Source organism: Narcine bancroftii, chromosome 1 (assembly GCF_036971445.1).
Source record: "Narcine bancroftii isolate sNarBan1 chromosome 1, sNarBan1.hap1, whole genome shotgun sequence".
Lineage (NCBI taxonomy): Eukaryota > Metazoa > Chordata > Chondrichthyes > Torpediniformes > Narcinidae > Narcine > Narcine bancroftii.
Genome location: NC_091469.1, coordinates 387,200,240 through 387,217,223, shown reverse-complemented (window position 1 = coordinate 387,217,223; position 16,984 = coordinate 387,200,240). Strand labels below are relative to the sequence as shown.

Genomic DNA, 16,984 nt, shown 5'->3' with positions numbered 1-16,984 from the left:
CACTTCGAAAAATATGGACTTGGAGTGATGCTGAGCAAACAGAAATTCAGAGATGAACGGAGAGGACAAGGTTGGTGAAACCGTCATTGGATGAATTGCAAATTAAAAGCAAATTCAGCTACAGCTGCTCCAGACTTTTCAGTTATGTAACAAAGGACACATTGTATATTCTCTAGAAACAAGAGGAATCAAAAACTTCCATCAATGCACAAGACTCACAATTTGGGTTTTTTTTGATACATGCTATCTATATGTTTGTCTTCCTTTATATTTTTCCCCAAAAGATCTGTTTTGCTGACTAATAGTTAAACTGTATATAATAAGGCTCCATTTGGATGTGAAGATTGGAAAGAATAGATGTTTGATTTATTAGATTTATTGAAAAATATTGCAAAATTTTAAAGCAGTTTATACACAAGATAAAAGTATAATTCAATAGAGAAGGATTTGAATATCACAAGCATTTAGGAATGAGGAGAAAATTTCTGAAGTAATCCTATGTCCTGCAAGTTATAGGATTTTTGTTAAATAGTAGTGAAGTTGGCAACCAACATGAGGAAGATTGTCAATCTAGATAAATCAGTGATGAGGGAACGAGCTGTTGTCACATTCACCCTTTTGCTGTTGAATTACTAGGAAGTAAACCATGCCTCTAGGAGAAGCCACTATTGAGGACTAGATATTAAAGTAATATCTTGGGTGGCATGGTTAACGTAGCAAGGGTAGCACAATTAGCATAACGGTTAGCGCAATGCTGTCATAGTGATTGGGACTGGGGGCCGAATCCAACACTGTCTGCAAGGAGTTTGTACATTCTACCTGTGACTGCATGGGCTTCCTCCAGGTGCTCCAATTTCCTCCCACCTTCAAAACATATCGGTGGGGGGGGGGGGGGGGGGGGGGGTGTAGGTTATTTGGAAGTAATTGGGCAATACAGGCCAAAAATGCCTGTTATCATACTGTATGTCTAAATCTTGACAAAATATACTTAGAAACTTGTTATGAAAATGGGAGGTAAACAAAAAATCTGCAGATGCTGGGGTTCAGGGTGCTGGAGAGTCAGAGTAACCACGGAAAGCAAAAGGCAGTCAATATTTCAGGCCTTATCACCAGTGGCCTGTGTTGTTCACCATTCCTCTTCTCTGCCAGCCCCTTCCCACCATTTTATTAGAGCATCTGCCGGATTTTCGGCACTCGTGAAGAAGTGCTCAGGCACAAAACATCGCCTTTTGCTTTCCATGAATGCTGAATGACCTGCTGAGTTTATCCAGCACTTTTGTGTTCTGCCCTTATTCTGAAACTATTTGTGAACTGTACAATTTTGTAAGAGGATCTGTTAACTCTGAAATCCTTATTTTATTTTTTAAATCTGAATGATATTAAGAATTAGTGCAGACTCTTGCTAGTTTAAACTGATGTTTCTAATATTTTGTTCAGTACCAGCTTGCAACCCAATGGATTAATTTTCCAAATGTTTTTGGACAATAATGTTAATGTTTTGCACAAAAATAAAGCAGAGACAAAGTATCATTTGAATCTTACTGAGGGAAAAATCATAGCAGAGATACACAAATAAATATTTCTTCATGAGGTTACAGGAAAAGGTAATTAATAATCTTTCTTTGGAACATGTTGCCACTGTAACTTGTTAAGTTGTTTCTTTGCAACTTCATCAATAATTGGGCACCCACGAGAGCTGGAAATTTTGCTGAATCTATACCTGCAAGGTTCATCACATTTCCATTAGGTTAAATTGTTGCTTAGGACTAAAACTAATTAACACTGTTTTATTATTATTTTTGTACATTACTTAGTTCGTGAAAGTTGATTGAAAATTGAGTATTTTTAGAAATGTATACGAAAAAACATGTTCAATTTTGTCAGAAGTCTGATTACGACTAGGAAGTTATAATAAGAAAATGATAACCAAGTGCTTCAGGATTGTTATTTTGCAGAGAGAAATATTTCAAATGGATAACAGAGACTATGTACATTTGCAGATTTATCACATTTTGGCAGAACAGGTTTTATTCCTTCAATTCAATCTGCTTGCTGTGACCAAGCACCTTAAGATAAGTCTCATTGCATCCTCACTCACTGGCATGTTGTGAAGGATTTAAGATTTGTTGTTCATTTGGTTAGTTAATTTCCCATTCATGAAAACACCTGTACGGAAAATGTTTTCTCCACTCTATAATCCATTCCTTCTCATTAAATTACTATTACTTAATTGACTACAACCAATCATGGAGGATTTCAATATGCAGGTTAGAAAATCAGGCTGGGGTTGTATCCCAAGAAAAGGAATTGATAGAATGCCTGCAGACGGCTTTTTGGCTGAGCTGACTAGGGAGAAGGCAATTCTGGATTGAGTGTAATGTAATGAACCAGATTTGATAAGGGAGCTGAAGGTAAAGAAACTCTTATGAGGCAATGATCATCATATAATAGAATTCACTCTGGAGTTTGAAAGGGTGAAACTAAAATCAGATGTGTTAGTGTATCAATGGAATAAAGGGGACTACAGAGGTATGAGAGAGGAGCTGGCCAAAGTTGATTGGAAGCGGATACTAATGGTTGAGCAGCAATGGATGGAGATTATAACCATAAGGACAAATTCATGCCAAGGATGAAAAAATTTTCAAAAGAGAAAATGAGGCACGAGAAGATTAGGACAGGAATAAAGGGTTATGGGGAGAAGGCAAAAGAATGAGGTTGAAAAGGTTAGTACATCATCCATGGTGGAATGGCAAGATAGACTGGATGGACCAAATGGGCCAATTCCATTCTTGTCTTGTATTCTTATTTAATTATATCTGAGATCTCTACTTAATAGGCTGGAATATCATAGGCTGTTAAACTCCAGATTGGATAACCTGATATGTGAAAAAGTGAACATCTTGTGTGTTAGCCTTTTGAAATTGCAAGTGAAATAAACATGTGTGTTTAACTGTAACCAATTCTAACCCAAATCAATTGAGGTTTAATTTGACTAGCGCAGAATCCAAGACTTGTTATTACTTGGACAGAATCCTCACATTAAAAATGTTCTGGCTATGAAACACAGTAAATACAGGGTTTCATTGTAGCTCCACTGTTTTGATGCTATCTCTTCAAGGTTATGTTTCATTAAGAGAAGGTGATTATCATGTAGCATCTAATCCTTCAAACTCAGACATGATGCAATTCTTAAAACTTCACCTGAAAGAATAGCTGGAATATTAGTTCTGCATAAAAGAGTGGTTCTTGATTCAAATTGAATTAATGAGCCCATAAAATGAAAGATTGAACTTTTTTTGTTACCCCAGTCCTGATCTTAACTTGAATCTCTCAATACTTTCTCTCTTTCAGAACATTTACCAAAGCTACAAGCTAGATCTTATTCAGCAGCAAGGTAGTATTTTATTGTTATTTGTATAAGATGATTATAGATGAAATAAAAATAGGTGTACCCTGTAACATTTATCAAATTTGTGGGGAAATTTTGAACAATTCCTAAGTTGAATGATATGACATGAGAGTTTATTGTACCTATGCATCAAAATGTTTGTTGCAGCCATACAGCTACCATTGGGACAAAGACACTTTTTATTTTTTTTTGTTCCAGTGCTCCACAGTTTTACATTTGCAATCAAACAATTTGCATGTAATTAAAGTGCACATTCCAGATTTTATTCAAGATTATTTGTTTACATTTTGGTTTGACCATATAGAAATCACAGCACTTTTTATACACAGTCCCCTCATTTCAGTGCACCATAATATTTGGGACATTTGGCTTCACAGGTTTTTGTGAGTACTCAGGTATGTTTAGTTGCTTCATTGGTGCAGGTTTAAGAGATCTAGGCTTGCTTCTAAGATTTTGATCACTTTTGAAATCTTTCATTGCCATTTTTCAACATGAGTTGTGCCATTGAAAGTCAAGGAAGCCAATATTGCTGGAAAACAAGAATAAAACAGAAGGAGACATCGCCCAAACTTTAGGATTATCAAAATCAACTGTTTGGAACATGATCTGGAAGAAAGAGTGTACTGGTGAGCTCAGTAAATCCAAAGGGACTGATATTCCAAGGAAGATCTCCACTGCTGATGACAGAAGAATTCTCATCATCATGAAGAAAAATCCCCCAACTCATGTCCGACAGATCAGAAATATTCTTCAGGAGACAGATGTGGATGTGTCAATGACTTCTGTCCGCATAGACTTCAGGAAAAGAAATACAGAGGGTACACTGTAAGATGCAAACCATGGCTTTGGATCTTGAGCAGTTCCTTCACACCTTCACACTTTGTTGTCTCATTTGTCCACAGACGTTTTTCCAGAATCCTGCAGGCTCTTTTAAATACTTCTTGACGAACTGCAATATAGCCATCCTTTCTGTGGCTAACTAGTGGTTGCATCTTGCAGTGTAACCTCAATATTTCTGTTCATGAAGACTTCTGTGGACGTAGAGGCGCTGATGTTCTTTCTTCATGATGCCATTAGTGGGTTGGCTTCAGGAAAGATTTTCTGAGATAGTGACTCCCAAAAAATTAAATTTGCTCACCTTCTCGACCTCTAATCCTCCACTGATCATTGGATCGTATTCATCTGGTTTCCTCTTCCTGAAGTCAACCATCAGCTCCATGATTTTAATGATTGTGAGGTTATTGCTGGTTCACCATTCAGCCAAGTTTTCAATTTCCCTCCTGTATGCTGAATTATCGCCCCTTTTTATACAATAGAGAATCATTAAATACTACAGGTGCTTCTCCCTTTATCCGTAATTTCGAAAACCTCCAAAAAAAATATTTTTTACTGCATGTACAGTATATTTTCAGGTGTTTAGCTTAGTTTGAGCCAGTTTAAGTTTGATGTTGTACTGTATGTTTTACTTAAAAATACAGGGATTGTCCTCCAGCAGAATTTCAGCAACTCCATTGAAAGGGTATCTGACAGAGGGAGCAGCTCAGAGAGAAGTGGCAGCGCGACTCAGGCAGACGAGCAGGAAGAGAGCGTCAGTGCGACTTGGGTGGGCGAGCAGAGAGAGAGAGTATCAGTGTGACTCAGGTGGACGAGCAAGGAGAGATCGTCAGCGCGACTCAGGCGGGCGAGTGGGGAGAGAGTGGCAGCGCGCCTCGGGCAGGCGAGCAGGAAGAGAGCAGTAGCGTGGCTCAAACGGGTGACCAGGGAGAGAGCAGCAGCGCAACTTGGGCGGGAGAGCGGGGTAAGAGTCTTATCTTTACCTCACTTCATTTACCAACCACCCCCCCCCCCCCAATCCAACACTGCCGTGACCCACCCCCCACGATTACTTAAAAATACCACCGTTTTAATATTATTCCGTTGTTGAATAATTCCGAAATCCAAAAAGTGTCTGGTCCGAAGGATTCCGGATAGAAGCATGTTCATGCTACTGATGCTATCCCTTTCTTTGGTTATTGTCATTGCTTGACAGTAACTGGCATAAACAAATTCTCAATTCTAAATGTTATCACAAAATCCACCTATTTCGATTTATGTTTCATTAACAACTTAAGCTGCTGCAAAACCCCTCACCTATCATTTGTCATCTTCAGGCTGATATATTCCAATGCTCTCATAGCTAATCTATCTACCCAGCTTTTCCAGATCTCCATCTTTTAGGACTCATCCCTCCCAACATCCAATAGCCTATCGCTCAGTGCTGCTTTGTGTCCAATTCTTCCAAAATGCCAAATTTTAAATTTTTATAATTTAATTCATATCTATGCTCACTACAACTCTGCAATCCTCTGATATCTCAATACTCCAGCAACATTGGTCTTGTGTGTCTCCTAAAATCCTTGAACTCCAGCAATGCATGCAGCACAAAACTTTTGAAGTTTGCTTCTAAAACTTTACTTTCTGCTGTATTTTCCTCATTTTTGCTTTTCTTTAAATCAATATTTGTTGTTTCCTGAGCATCATTTCACTCAGTTGAGTATTGATTTTCTTCTCCTGCCAGCAATGCTGTTGAAAAGCCTTCTGGAGTCTATTTTAGGTTCAATATTTTCAAAACTTCCCTTGCAAGTCCGGTTAGAAATGAACCCCATAGTTTTTGCTGATATTTTTGCATATACTGTCAAATCCCCAGTATCCGGCACATATGAGGATTGTGGATGCGGGATATGTGAATTTTCCAGTTGCTGGAGGCACACTCTTCCAAAGCCTAACTTCTTCTTCTTTGGCTTGGCTTTGCGGACGAAGATTTATGGAGGGGGTAAAAGTCCACGTCAGCTGCAGGCTCGTTTGTGGCTGACAAGTCCGATGCGGGACAGGCAGACACGGTTGCAGCGGCTGCAGGGGAAAATTGGTTGGTTGGGTGTTGGGTTTTTCCTCCTTTGCCTTTTGTCAGTGAGGTGGGCTCTGCGGTCTTCTTCAAAGGAGGTTGCTGCCCGCCAATCTGTGAGGCGCCAAGATGCACGGTTTGAGGCGATATCAGCCCACTGGCGGTGGTCAATGTGGCAGGTACCAAGAGATTTCTTTAGGCAGTCCTTGTACCTTTTCTTTGGTGCACCTCTGTCACGGTGGCCAGAGGAGAGCTCGCCATATAACACGATCTTGGGAAGGCGATGGTCCTCTATTCTGGAGACGTGACCCACCCAGCGCAGCTGGATCTTCAGCAGCGTGGACTCGATGCTGTCGACCTCTGCCATCTCGAGTACTTCGACGTTAGGGATGAAAGCGCTCCAATGGATGTTGAGGATGGAGCGGAGACAACGCTGGTGGAAGCGTTCTAGGAGCCGTAGGTGATGTCGGTAGAGGACCCATGATTCGGAGCCGAACAGGAGTGTGGATATGACAACGGCTCTGTATACGCTTATCTTTGTGAGGTTTTTCAGTTGGTTGTTTTTCCAGACTCTTTTGTGTAGTCTTCCAAAGGCGCTATTTGCCTTGGCGAGTCTGTTGACTATCTCATTGTCGATCCTTGCATCTGATGAAATGGTGCAGCCGAGATAGGTAAACTGGTTGACCGTTTTGAGTTTTGTGTGCCCGATGGAGATGTCGGGGGGCTGGTAGTCATGGTGGGGAGCTGGCTGATGGAGGACCTCAGTTTCCTTCAGGCTGACTTCCAGGCCAAACATTTTGGCAGTTTCCGCAAAGCAGGACATCAAGCGCTGAAGAGCTGGCTCTGAATGGGCAACTAAAGCGGCATCATCTGCAAAGAGTAGTTCACGGAGCCTAACTAATGCATCAACATTAACTATAAACAATTTAAAAGACAGTGCAAAATGTAAAATAATTTGGAAAAAAAAAAATCAGTATTGAAGTTCTTAATTATGTAAAGTTCACTTTAATCAGGTAATTTCCATAACATGCAGAATGTGGTCGCTGGCACCGTAAGACCATTGCGCAAAGTGCTAGGCTAACTGTGCCGCCATCACAATTAACTCCCACCTCCCCCAACTTTACAGCTAAAAACTTAAAAATAATGTACAAATACTAATAAATATAAAGATTCTTATCTGGCAGGGATAAGGAGAGTTGACCCAGCGGCAACTGACATCGTCATCTCGGGTGCCGCCATTTTATTCAAACACAACTTTATTTAAACAACTGCTGTGGGTCGGACACGACCAAGGCGCTCTGCTGGCTGAATGTTTGCTCCCATCTTCACCAAGGAGTTGTTTGTTGCTTTTACAATTTTAAACTTTTAGTTAAATTGTTACTTATTCTTACCTTATTTATTTTAAATTCCCTCTTTTTTTTTTGCCATTTGCTTGAGTTGGTGGTTGCTTGAATTCCAGACACTGGGGATTTACCATAGTTTGACCCCAGATTCTATTTCATATCTGCATTCCATAAATAATACCCATCCAAGAGTTTCTTCATTTGACTTAGGAAGAAAATGAATAAGCTATGAATATCGTATGTTGTACATTCAATATAAAAATGCAGCTTTATAACTTCACTGCAGTGAGCTGTGTTTGCCAATTTCTAACATTACCAGTGTTAAGATGCATTTTCTGAATGGAAATCAGCTGCGTTAAATACACATTAAACATTTAAGTGGAATAGTACAGAAAAAGACAGGTGCCACAATGGAATTCAAACTGAGACTTTATAGTCTGTTATAATGCAAAACCATAGTGATGAATAAATTAGTTGTAATAAAGTACTAATTTTGATCAAAATTACCCCAGAATATTTGAAGGTAATGGGTCAAGGTATTCATGGATATCTTCAATATCTCACTTGAGCAGGGCGTGGTACCCACCTATTTCAAACAGGCGTCAATCATACTGCTGCCCAAGAAGAGTGTAGTAGCCTGAATTAATAACTATTGACCATTTACATCAACTATAGACCACTTACATCAACAGTGGTGAAGTGTTTTGAAAGGCTGGGTGATGAAGCAGATCAGCTCTTGTCTGAGTGGTGACATGGATCCATTCCAGTTCCCCTATCATAGCAACAGGTCTACAGCAGATGCCATCTCACAAAGCCCTGGAACACCTGGATACCAAAGATGCAGACATCAGGATGCTCTTTATCGACTACAGTTCAGCATTTAACACCATCATCCCCTCAAAACTGATCAGCATACTCTAAGACATGGGAGTTAACATCCACTGTAATTGAATCATGGATTTCCTCACCTCCAAACCACAATCAGTGAAGATTAGTAAGAACCTCTCCTCCACAATCTCCATCAGTATTGGAGCATCACAAGGCTATGTTCTTAGCCGTCTGCTCTACTCACTTTCCATCTATGACTGTGTAGCTCGGTTTGATAATAACATCATCTACAATTTTGCCGACGATACCAGATTAGTGGGTTGTATAAAGAAAGGTGATGAGTTAGCATTCACGATGGAGATTGAAAACTTGGCTGAATGGTGCAACAACAACAACAACCTTGCACTCAATGTCAGCAAAACAAAGGAGCTGATGGTTGACTTCAGGAAAGGAAAGCCAGAGGTGTACGATCCAGTGATCATTGGGGGATCAGAGGTGGGGAGGGTGAGCAAATTTAAGTTCTTGGGAGTCACTATCTCAGAGGATCTTTCCTGGAGCCAACACACTAATGACATTGTAAAGAAAGCACATCAGTACCTCTACTTCAGGATTTTGTGGAAGTTTGGTATGACACCAGAAACCCCGACAAATTTCTACAGATATGTGGTGGAAAGTGTGCTGACCAGCTGCATCATGGTCTGGTACGGAAACACCAATATCTCAGAGCATAAAGTGCTCCAAAAGGTAGTGGACACAGCCCAGGACATCCAGGCAAAACCCTCCCCGCTAAGGAGTACATCTACAGGGCACGCTGCTGTCGGGCAGCAGCAATCATCAAAGACCCACACCACCCTGCACACGATCTGTTCTCACTGCTGCCATCAGCCAAGAGGTATAGGTGCCACAAGACTCGCACCACCAGGTTCAGGAATGCCTGCTACCCCTCCACCATATGTACTCTGACAATAAATCTGAATCTGAACATAATGATAACATCCTGTGACAGAGTATTTAGAGGTAGTTTGGGAAGAATTGCGAGAGCAGCTTGCATACACACATTTAAAAACAGAATTTTTGCAGAGTGCTTTTTGCAAGTGGCAACAAAATATTGACATACAACTTGCCTGGGAGAGCATGTGATATTTGCAGGCAGACTCAGAACAGTTTGCTCTCAGAGAGGGAGGGAATGAAACAGAGGAGAGATACATAAATCAGTTCCAGAAGGACAAAGCTGGCAAATTTGGACGGCTTCCTGGTCGAAGAAGAAGACTGGCGATCTGAAAGGTGTCCTAAAAGAAAGAGGATCATCTGGAGAACCCTGAAGGGGGCAAGTTTAGTCAGTAAGACTGATTGAGAAGGAATCAGTTGTGGATGTCCTGGAAAAGCAAATTCTCTCTGAAAACCAGCAAGAACCCTACTGAGTGGTAACCATTTGCCTGTTAAGCACTAAAGACTGGTGAACTTTGTTTATGCTAACTTCTATGCACAGTACAAGAATTGCCTGCAACCAGTGAGATTGGAATGTGATCCAAAGAACTTTTCTTATCTTAAATATACATTACACACACCTGTGCTTAGTATTAGAGTGGGGGGGGAGGGGGGGGAATTAAGTAGTTAGGTAGGTTAAGTAATAAGTTAGAATTTAATTCTGTTTTCTTGTTCAAATATAATTAAAAACTACTTTTGTTTAAGAAACCCTGCGTTGTAGTGCATATCTATTGCTGCTTGTTTTTGGGGTCCTCTGGACTCTGTACCAATTCTTTATCTTCAACCCTCAATCAACTCCCTTCCCAATTGCAATGTGACATGTTCAAAACTCATTGACGTGATATTGACTTCCTCAGTCATGGTACTGTGGACAATCATGGTGTAAGATTTTCTTTTTAAACTAGTGATGGAGATTGGGAATAATAATCATCAAAATGTTTTGCAAACTAATTTAAACATGCCGAATAGTTTTCTGAAATGGTTGGCCAAAATTTTCAGGAGCTGAATTTGAGGAAAGCCACATGCACAAGTAATGAAGACATTATTGAGTCATTATTTCATCAATGAGTAGGAGAAATGACAGGCAATCACCTGTAACATAAGGATGTGAAAGCACAGAGTCTGAAATTTTGTGTGACTTTATAAATTTGGCTACATTTGTGCAAAATTTCATTACCATTATTTGCATTAGGAATTGCATTGGACCAGTTAAAAAGCATTTATTGAGAAAAGTGTATAAAATACTGAAAAAAGTTATACTAGGTAAAATATTATTAGAATAGCATTTTTATTGCAATTTTCTCAGATTTTTGTTGCCGCCTATCACTATCCCAATAGAACAGTTCCTTGCTTGTCTTGAGTTGATTAATTATAGTGAAATAAAAGCAATAAATGTTGGAAACATTCAATAGGTCAGGGAACATCTGCTTTTGTCTTTGTTTTATGGTAGTGAAATTTGGCTACAAATGAAGTTATCCCTGATGTCATTGAATAAAGAACAACATTTAAAATGAATAATTTGGAATTGATGCAACATGCTAATTATCACAACAATGGGGAGAAACAAATGCTGAATGGATGTTTTCATTTCATCTTTTTGCAGCTCATCCAAGTGGTATCCTGGGAAACTTCATTTTGTTTTCAATATTGTTGAGTTTCCATCAACGACTGTGCAGCCTATTGCTCGAAGAGGAGTTTGCACAGGTTGGCTGGCACAGCAGGTCACAACAGTGCTTCAAAGCTATGACAGCAAAGTTACAGTTGGTAATTGTTTGTCAAATGGTTGTGCACCAGCACAGGTAAGTACTAAAACATCAGAGGTTAAATAAACTACATTCAGACTCATTTTATTAGAGCTTTATTTATAATCTGGAGTTTTGTTTGGAATCATGTATCTTCAACCTTTCTTCCCCCTTCCCGAGTCTGACTTTCAGCTTGAACAGAGCAGTACTTTAGAGTGGCTCACTGACATTGAGGTCGAATTGTAATTACAATATTAGTAAAGTCTGAGTAAAAGAGGGAAGCCATGATGGTGCCTACAGACTTTGATCGTTAGTCCTCTGAGAGTCACAATTGTAATAGCTGCCATTTAATATAATTTGAGCCGTGATCCTTAATTTTTTGGTAAATAATTAATCCAATTAATATTAGATAGATTAAGTGGTTCTATAGATCTATTTATTACATTTCATTTATTACTGAGCATGGCTTTTGAAATATCGTACATTCAATTTAAAAGTGGTTTCCAACACCCTGGGTAGCTGATGGCTATGGTTGACATTTAAATCAATTAGAGCATGTAATGGTACTGTAACGCTCAAATGGGATATTGCAGGGAAAGATAACAAGGGAAGAAAGATTCTGATCTGAAGAAATATCATGGAAGATAATTCATCTGATGGATTTTGCCTAAACGACCAGAAAGGACTTTCTCATAATGAATAAATTTCCTTTTGTAGATTTCTATTTTCAGACGGCAGAATGCATTTTTCCACTTACCCACTGATACTACAGTTCCTCTCATCATGGTGGGGCCTGGCACTGGTGTTGCTCCCTTCATTGGTTTCTTGCAACACCGGTAAGTAGCTTGTTCATAACAATGCTATTTGGTATGAAAGCCTTTTTTTAAAATATACATATAGTTATATTTAGTTTGTTAACAGATTTAATACCATCAAAGTGCAGGAATGACTAGGGATACAGTTTTTCTTGTTTCACTAAGATTATTGGTGGGACGGTTGGCATAGTGGTTAGAGCAGTGCCTTTGAGGCACTAGCGATTGAGACCGAACCTGGGTTTGAATCCCACACTGTCTGTAAGGAGTTTGTACATTCTCCCCATGTCTGTGTGGGTTTACTCCAATTTCCCCCCACCCTTCAAAACCGTACCCGGGTGTGGGTTAAATTGGGCAACATGGACTTGTAGAGCGGAACTGGCCTGTTACAGTGCTGTATGTCTAAATTTAAATTTAAAAGTATAATTGAGTTGCTTCTGTATTGCCCAGGGAGCAACTTTTAGATGCATTTGGTTAAGCAGAAGAGAGGTAAAAGAGACTGAAGTTGGAATGGTGAGGAAGACTTGGAGGGAGGTAGAGCAATAAGGTATGCTACCCCCCTCTGGCAAAATAGGAAGAAGTTGAGAAGAGAACCATAAAGACAAAAAAAGGAATTGTACTGAATGGGATGCTTAATATAAAGATCTTGCATTTTTTTTAGCTTCATGTATGAGTCAAATTTCCTTTTGCAGCAAGTCAATATCGAATGCGCTTCCACTAAATTTCAAATAATTACCAAAAATATATTTTGATGAATAAATATTGTCAACTTCTCTGTCTTTTCTAGCACCATCTTTATAGTGAAAAGAATTTCTGTTCAGAAGCTTGACGATTTGAATGGTTTGGTGTGCCTTGTGTCAGAATTTGGTGCATAGTTTGATGTTGATGGCCCATCTAGTTTTATTCATTAGCTTTGTGGCAGTTTTGAGTCACTTCTCAAGCCATTTGAAAGTATAGTCGAGCATCAGCTAAATTGCTATTGGTCTAGAATCACTAATAGCTAACATTTTTTTACAGGTAGTTTCCCTATAATTAACACCAGATTTTTTCTTTCCATGTTTATTTAATTAATTGTTCAACTGGAGTGGTGGGATTTCCACTCAAATATCTGGATTTTAACTCAAGCTCCTGTCTCATTAGTTTGTTAACATAATGCTGAATAAACACTTTAAATCTCTAGGATTTGTAAAAGTGCAAACATTTTGTTATTTGAAATGAATGTAAGAATAAAGAACAAAGGAAATGCATCAGTTCTGTTAATGCCATTAGTTGCCAAGAATTTCTGTCCCTAACTATCTTTAATTGGTGCTACAAATGTTAACTTGATATATTTGTCTTGAAACAATAATACATAAATGCAATGCCTTATTGTGGCTTTCTGGTAATGGATGGAATTTATTTTTACTATGTTGTGGTTTTCAAGGTTTTGAAATGGTTTTGATGTACATAATGCAGGTGGGAGCTTCAATGCCATGTTCAAAAAGGGACTTGCTTTATTCTGCAGGTAGTAGCTTGGGAAATGTAAAATGCATTCAAACAGATATCTCATTGTGTGGGTAGGCATTACAGAAGTTAAGGTGAATACTTTTCAACACCATATGAGCTATGTTTAATAGCTTTTAAAAATAAATCTCTGAGCTGTCTGTTTAGGAAAAGAAGAAAGTGAACAAACGTCAAAAAAGTCAGGATTCCTACAAGTGAGCCAAGTGCTTGAGAAAAATGACTTCCCTTTGTTAATGGAGAATCATTCTCAAGGGAAATTTACAGGAGAAGACACTTTGGAACTATTCGAGTAAATCTGAGTTCATGTTTTGCTGGATGATCAGAACAGTACTTTAATTTTGTGACTCACTTTAAAGAAGATGAGCCATCAAGCTCTGAGAACCAGCATTACTTACAGTACTGGTAGTTGCAGCTTCTAAAACATAACCAACTACAACATAACCAACTACAACATATCAGCATGACAGATGGAGTTGGGATATATCCTGGGCTGAGTTAGCAGAGAGGCAGATGATTAGCTGTGCTGTGGTACCTAATGAGTGTGGTGCTATGCCACTGTATACTGCTACTTGGTTACTGGCCCTGTGCATATGTATGGTCGGCCCACCTTCCCTTGGTGACTCCACCCCCTGGAATCCCCTAATAAACAAGGTCATGCCAAGACCCTCCCTCAGTACGAGTCCTGGGATCGGGCCAGAACAGGAGCATGGTCCATGTCTTATGGTATTAAAAGCCTGTCGTCCTGCATCTCCAGCCTTTTGGTATTACTGATAGTGTATCAATGAGTGTGACTCTATCTTTCCACTGCAGTAACACTTTATCTGGCAAATGTTATACTGGTACAAAAGCAGGGACATTTGTATACAGTCACAATAGGGCCTCTAAGGTAGGGTTGGGTTATTGGGATGCTCATTTATTTATCTTTGGAGTGGCCTCAGAATGGGAGTGTCATTTATTCTTTGAAATCTCCACTAATTGCATATATCTGTTGATAAGATGCCATTTCTCCAAAATATTTAAAATGTACCTCTTTCATGAGAACTCTCTGTCCTATCCTGTTGATTTGATTTACTTGCAATTTTCATATATCACCACTAGAGTCCTCCCTAGACCAATCCTGTTCTGTATATGGGCTTGTGAACCAGGCCTGTAACATTTTTACAGTGGCAATAATGTGCCAAAGAAAGAAATATCAAAAATACTGAAGAAAGACTTGGGATTTAAAAACATCTTGCAGAAGGAGTCAGATGGGAAAGCAGGGGGTTATAGAAGGATTCTTGGTGTAAAAGCAGAAGGACAGGCAGAAAAGGCTGGACTGGGGTGAAGAGTTTTTGTCTGGGGGAGGGGCGTGAGGTTCCAGTGCTGGAGCAGGGAAAGGTGAGATTACAATCATAATTATTTTATTATTTGACTCCATAGTTCCCTAAGATTTCAGCATGGGTCTGTCAGGGAAAGGTGATGGTTAAATGCAGAAGACTGTTTAATCCATTGAGCCTATGCCAGCTCTCAGAACCACACCATTCCATTCTCCCTGTGACCTAATGTAACATATTGACCTTAAATGATTTGGGGAAAACTAATCTCTCCACCTCCTTTTGTGTTCTAGAATAAATTTCAATGAGATGAACTGGACATCCTACTTCACCAGTATTTTCCCAAATGACACTTTGCTGTGAAAATAAAGTTGGATCCACAGAGCCATACAGTGAAAACACTTCAGCCCATCATGTCCATAGAACTCTACAGCACAGTACAGGCCCTTCGGCCCTCGATGTTGGGCTGACCCATATCTTCTTTCTTTTTCTTTGGCTTGGCTTCGCGGACGAAGATTTATGGAGGGGGTAAAAAGTCCACGTCAGCTGCAGGCTCGTTTGTGGCTGACCAGTCCGATGCGGGACAGGCAGACACGATTGCAGCGGTTGCAAGGGAAAATTGGTTGGTTGGGGTTGGGTGTTGGGTTTTTCCTCCTTTGCCTTTTGTCAGTGAGGTGGGCTCTGCGGTCTTCTTCAAAGGAGGCTGCTGCCCGCCAAACTGTGAGGCGCCAAGATGCACGGTTTGAGGCGTTATCAGCCCACTGGCGGTGGTCAATGTGGCAGGCACCAAGAGATTTCTTTAGGCAGTCCTTGTACCTTTTCTTTGGTGCACCTCTGTCACGGTGGCCAGTGGAGAGCTCGCCATATAATACGATCTTGGGAAGGCGATGGTCCTCCATTCTGGAGACGTGACCCATCCAGCGCAGCTGGATCTTCAGCAGCGTGGACTCGATGCTGTCGACCTCTGCCATCTCGAGTACCTCGACGTTAGGGGTGTGAGCGCTCCAATGGATGTTGAGGATGGAGCGGAGACAACGCTGGTGGAAGCGTTCTAGGAGCCGTAGGTGGTGCCGGTAGAGGACCCATGATTCGGAGCCGAACAGGAGTGTGGGTATGACAACGGCTCTGTATACGCTTATCTTTGTGAGGTTTTTCAGTTGGTTGTTTTTCCAGACTCTTTTGTGTAGTCTTCCAAAGGCGCTATATTCCTATAAAAAAGTACTAACCCCTCCCTATCCCATAACTCTCCACTTTTCCTCCATCCATGTGCCTAAGAGGCTCTTAAATGCCCCTAATGTGTCAGCCTCCACCACTATCTCTGGCAATGCACTCCAGCACCAACAATTCTCTGTGTTTTAAAAGAAAACTTAACCCTGATGTCTCCCCTAAACTTCCCTCCCTTCACTTTGTACACATAGCATATGTCCTCTGGTGTTTGCTATTCCTGCCCTGGAAAACAAGTGCTGGCTGTCCACCCTATCTATACCTCTCATAATCTTGCAGACCTCCATTAAGTCTCCTGCCATCTTTCTATGCTCCAAAGAGAAAAGACCCAGCTCTGGTAACCTTGTCTCATAAGACTTGTTTCCCAATCCAGGCAACATCCTGATAAATCTCTGCATCCTCTCCATAGCTTCCACATCCTTCCTATAATGAGGTGACCAGAAATTAACACAATACTCACCAGAGATTTGTAGAGTGGCAACATGACCTCTCTACTCCTGAATCCAATCCCCCTATTAATGAAGCCTTTTAACTATTTATCAACCTGTTTGGTGACCTTGAAGGATGTATGGATTTGTACCCCAAGGTCCCTCTGTCCCTCCACACTCTTAACTAACCAACCATTAACTCAGCTTTCTGCTTTGTCCTTCCAAAATGCATCATCTCACACTTATCTGGATTGAACTCCATCTGCCACTTTGCTGCCCAACTCTGCATCCTGTCTATATCCTCTTGTAACTTTCAACAAACTTCAGCTCCATCCACAGTTCTTCCAACCTTTATGGCATTCACAAACATACTGATAAAAATCACAAAGAATAGGGGTCCCAGAACAGATCCTGTGGCACTCCACTAGTCACTGACCTCCAGGCAGAATAGTTTCCTTCCACCACTATTCTCTGCTTTCTTCCTGCAAGCCAATTTTTTATCCACACAGCCAAG

General features: G+C 40.3%; 1 protein-coding gene across 16 annotated transcripts in view; it reads left to right on the top strand.

Annotated features, from left to right (window-relative positions):
- Nucleotides 1-16,984, top strand: part of mtrr (5-methyltetrahydrofolate-homocysteine methyltransferase reductase) — a 114,506-nt gene that overhangs the window by 65,841 nt on the left and 31,681 nt on the right. For all 16 annotated transcript variants that reach the window (XR_011349889.1, XR_011349888.1, XM_069913605.1 and 13 more), the window contains 3 exons: nt 3,352-3,394; nt 11,052-11,247; nt 11,908-12,026. Coding sequence is in view for 14 of the 16 variants with exons in the window: in XM_069913605.1 (XP_069769706.1) it covers nt 3,352-3,394; nt 11,052-11,247; nt 11,908-12,026 (358 nt within the window). In the remaining 2 variants the exon portion in view is untranslated. The remainder of the gene's footprint in view (nt 1-3,351; nt 3,395-11,051; nt 11,248-11,907; nt 12,027-16,984) is intronic.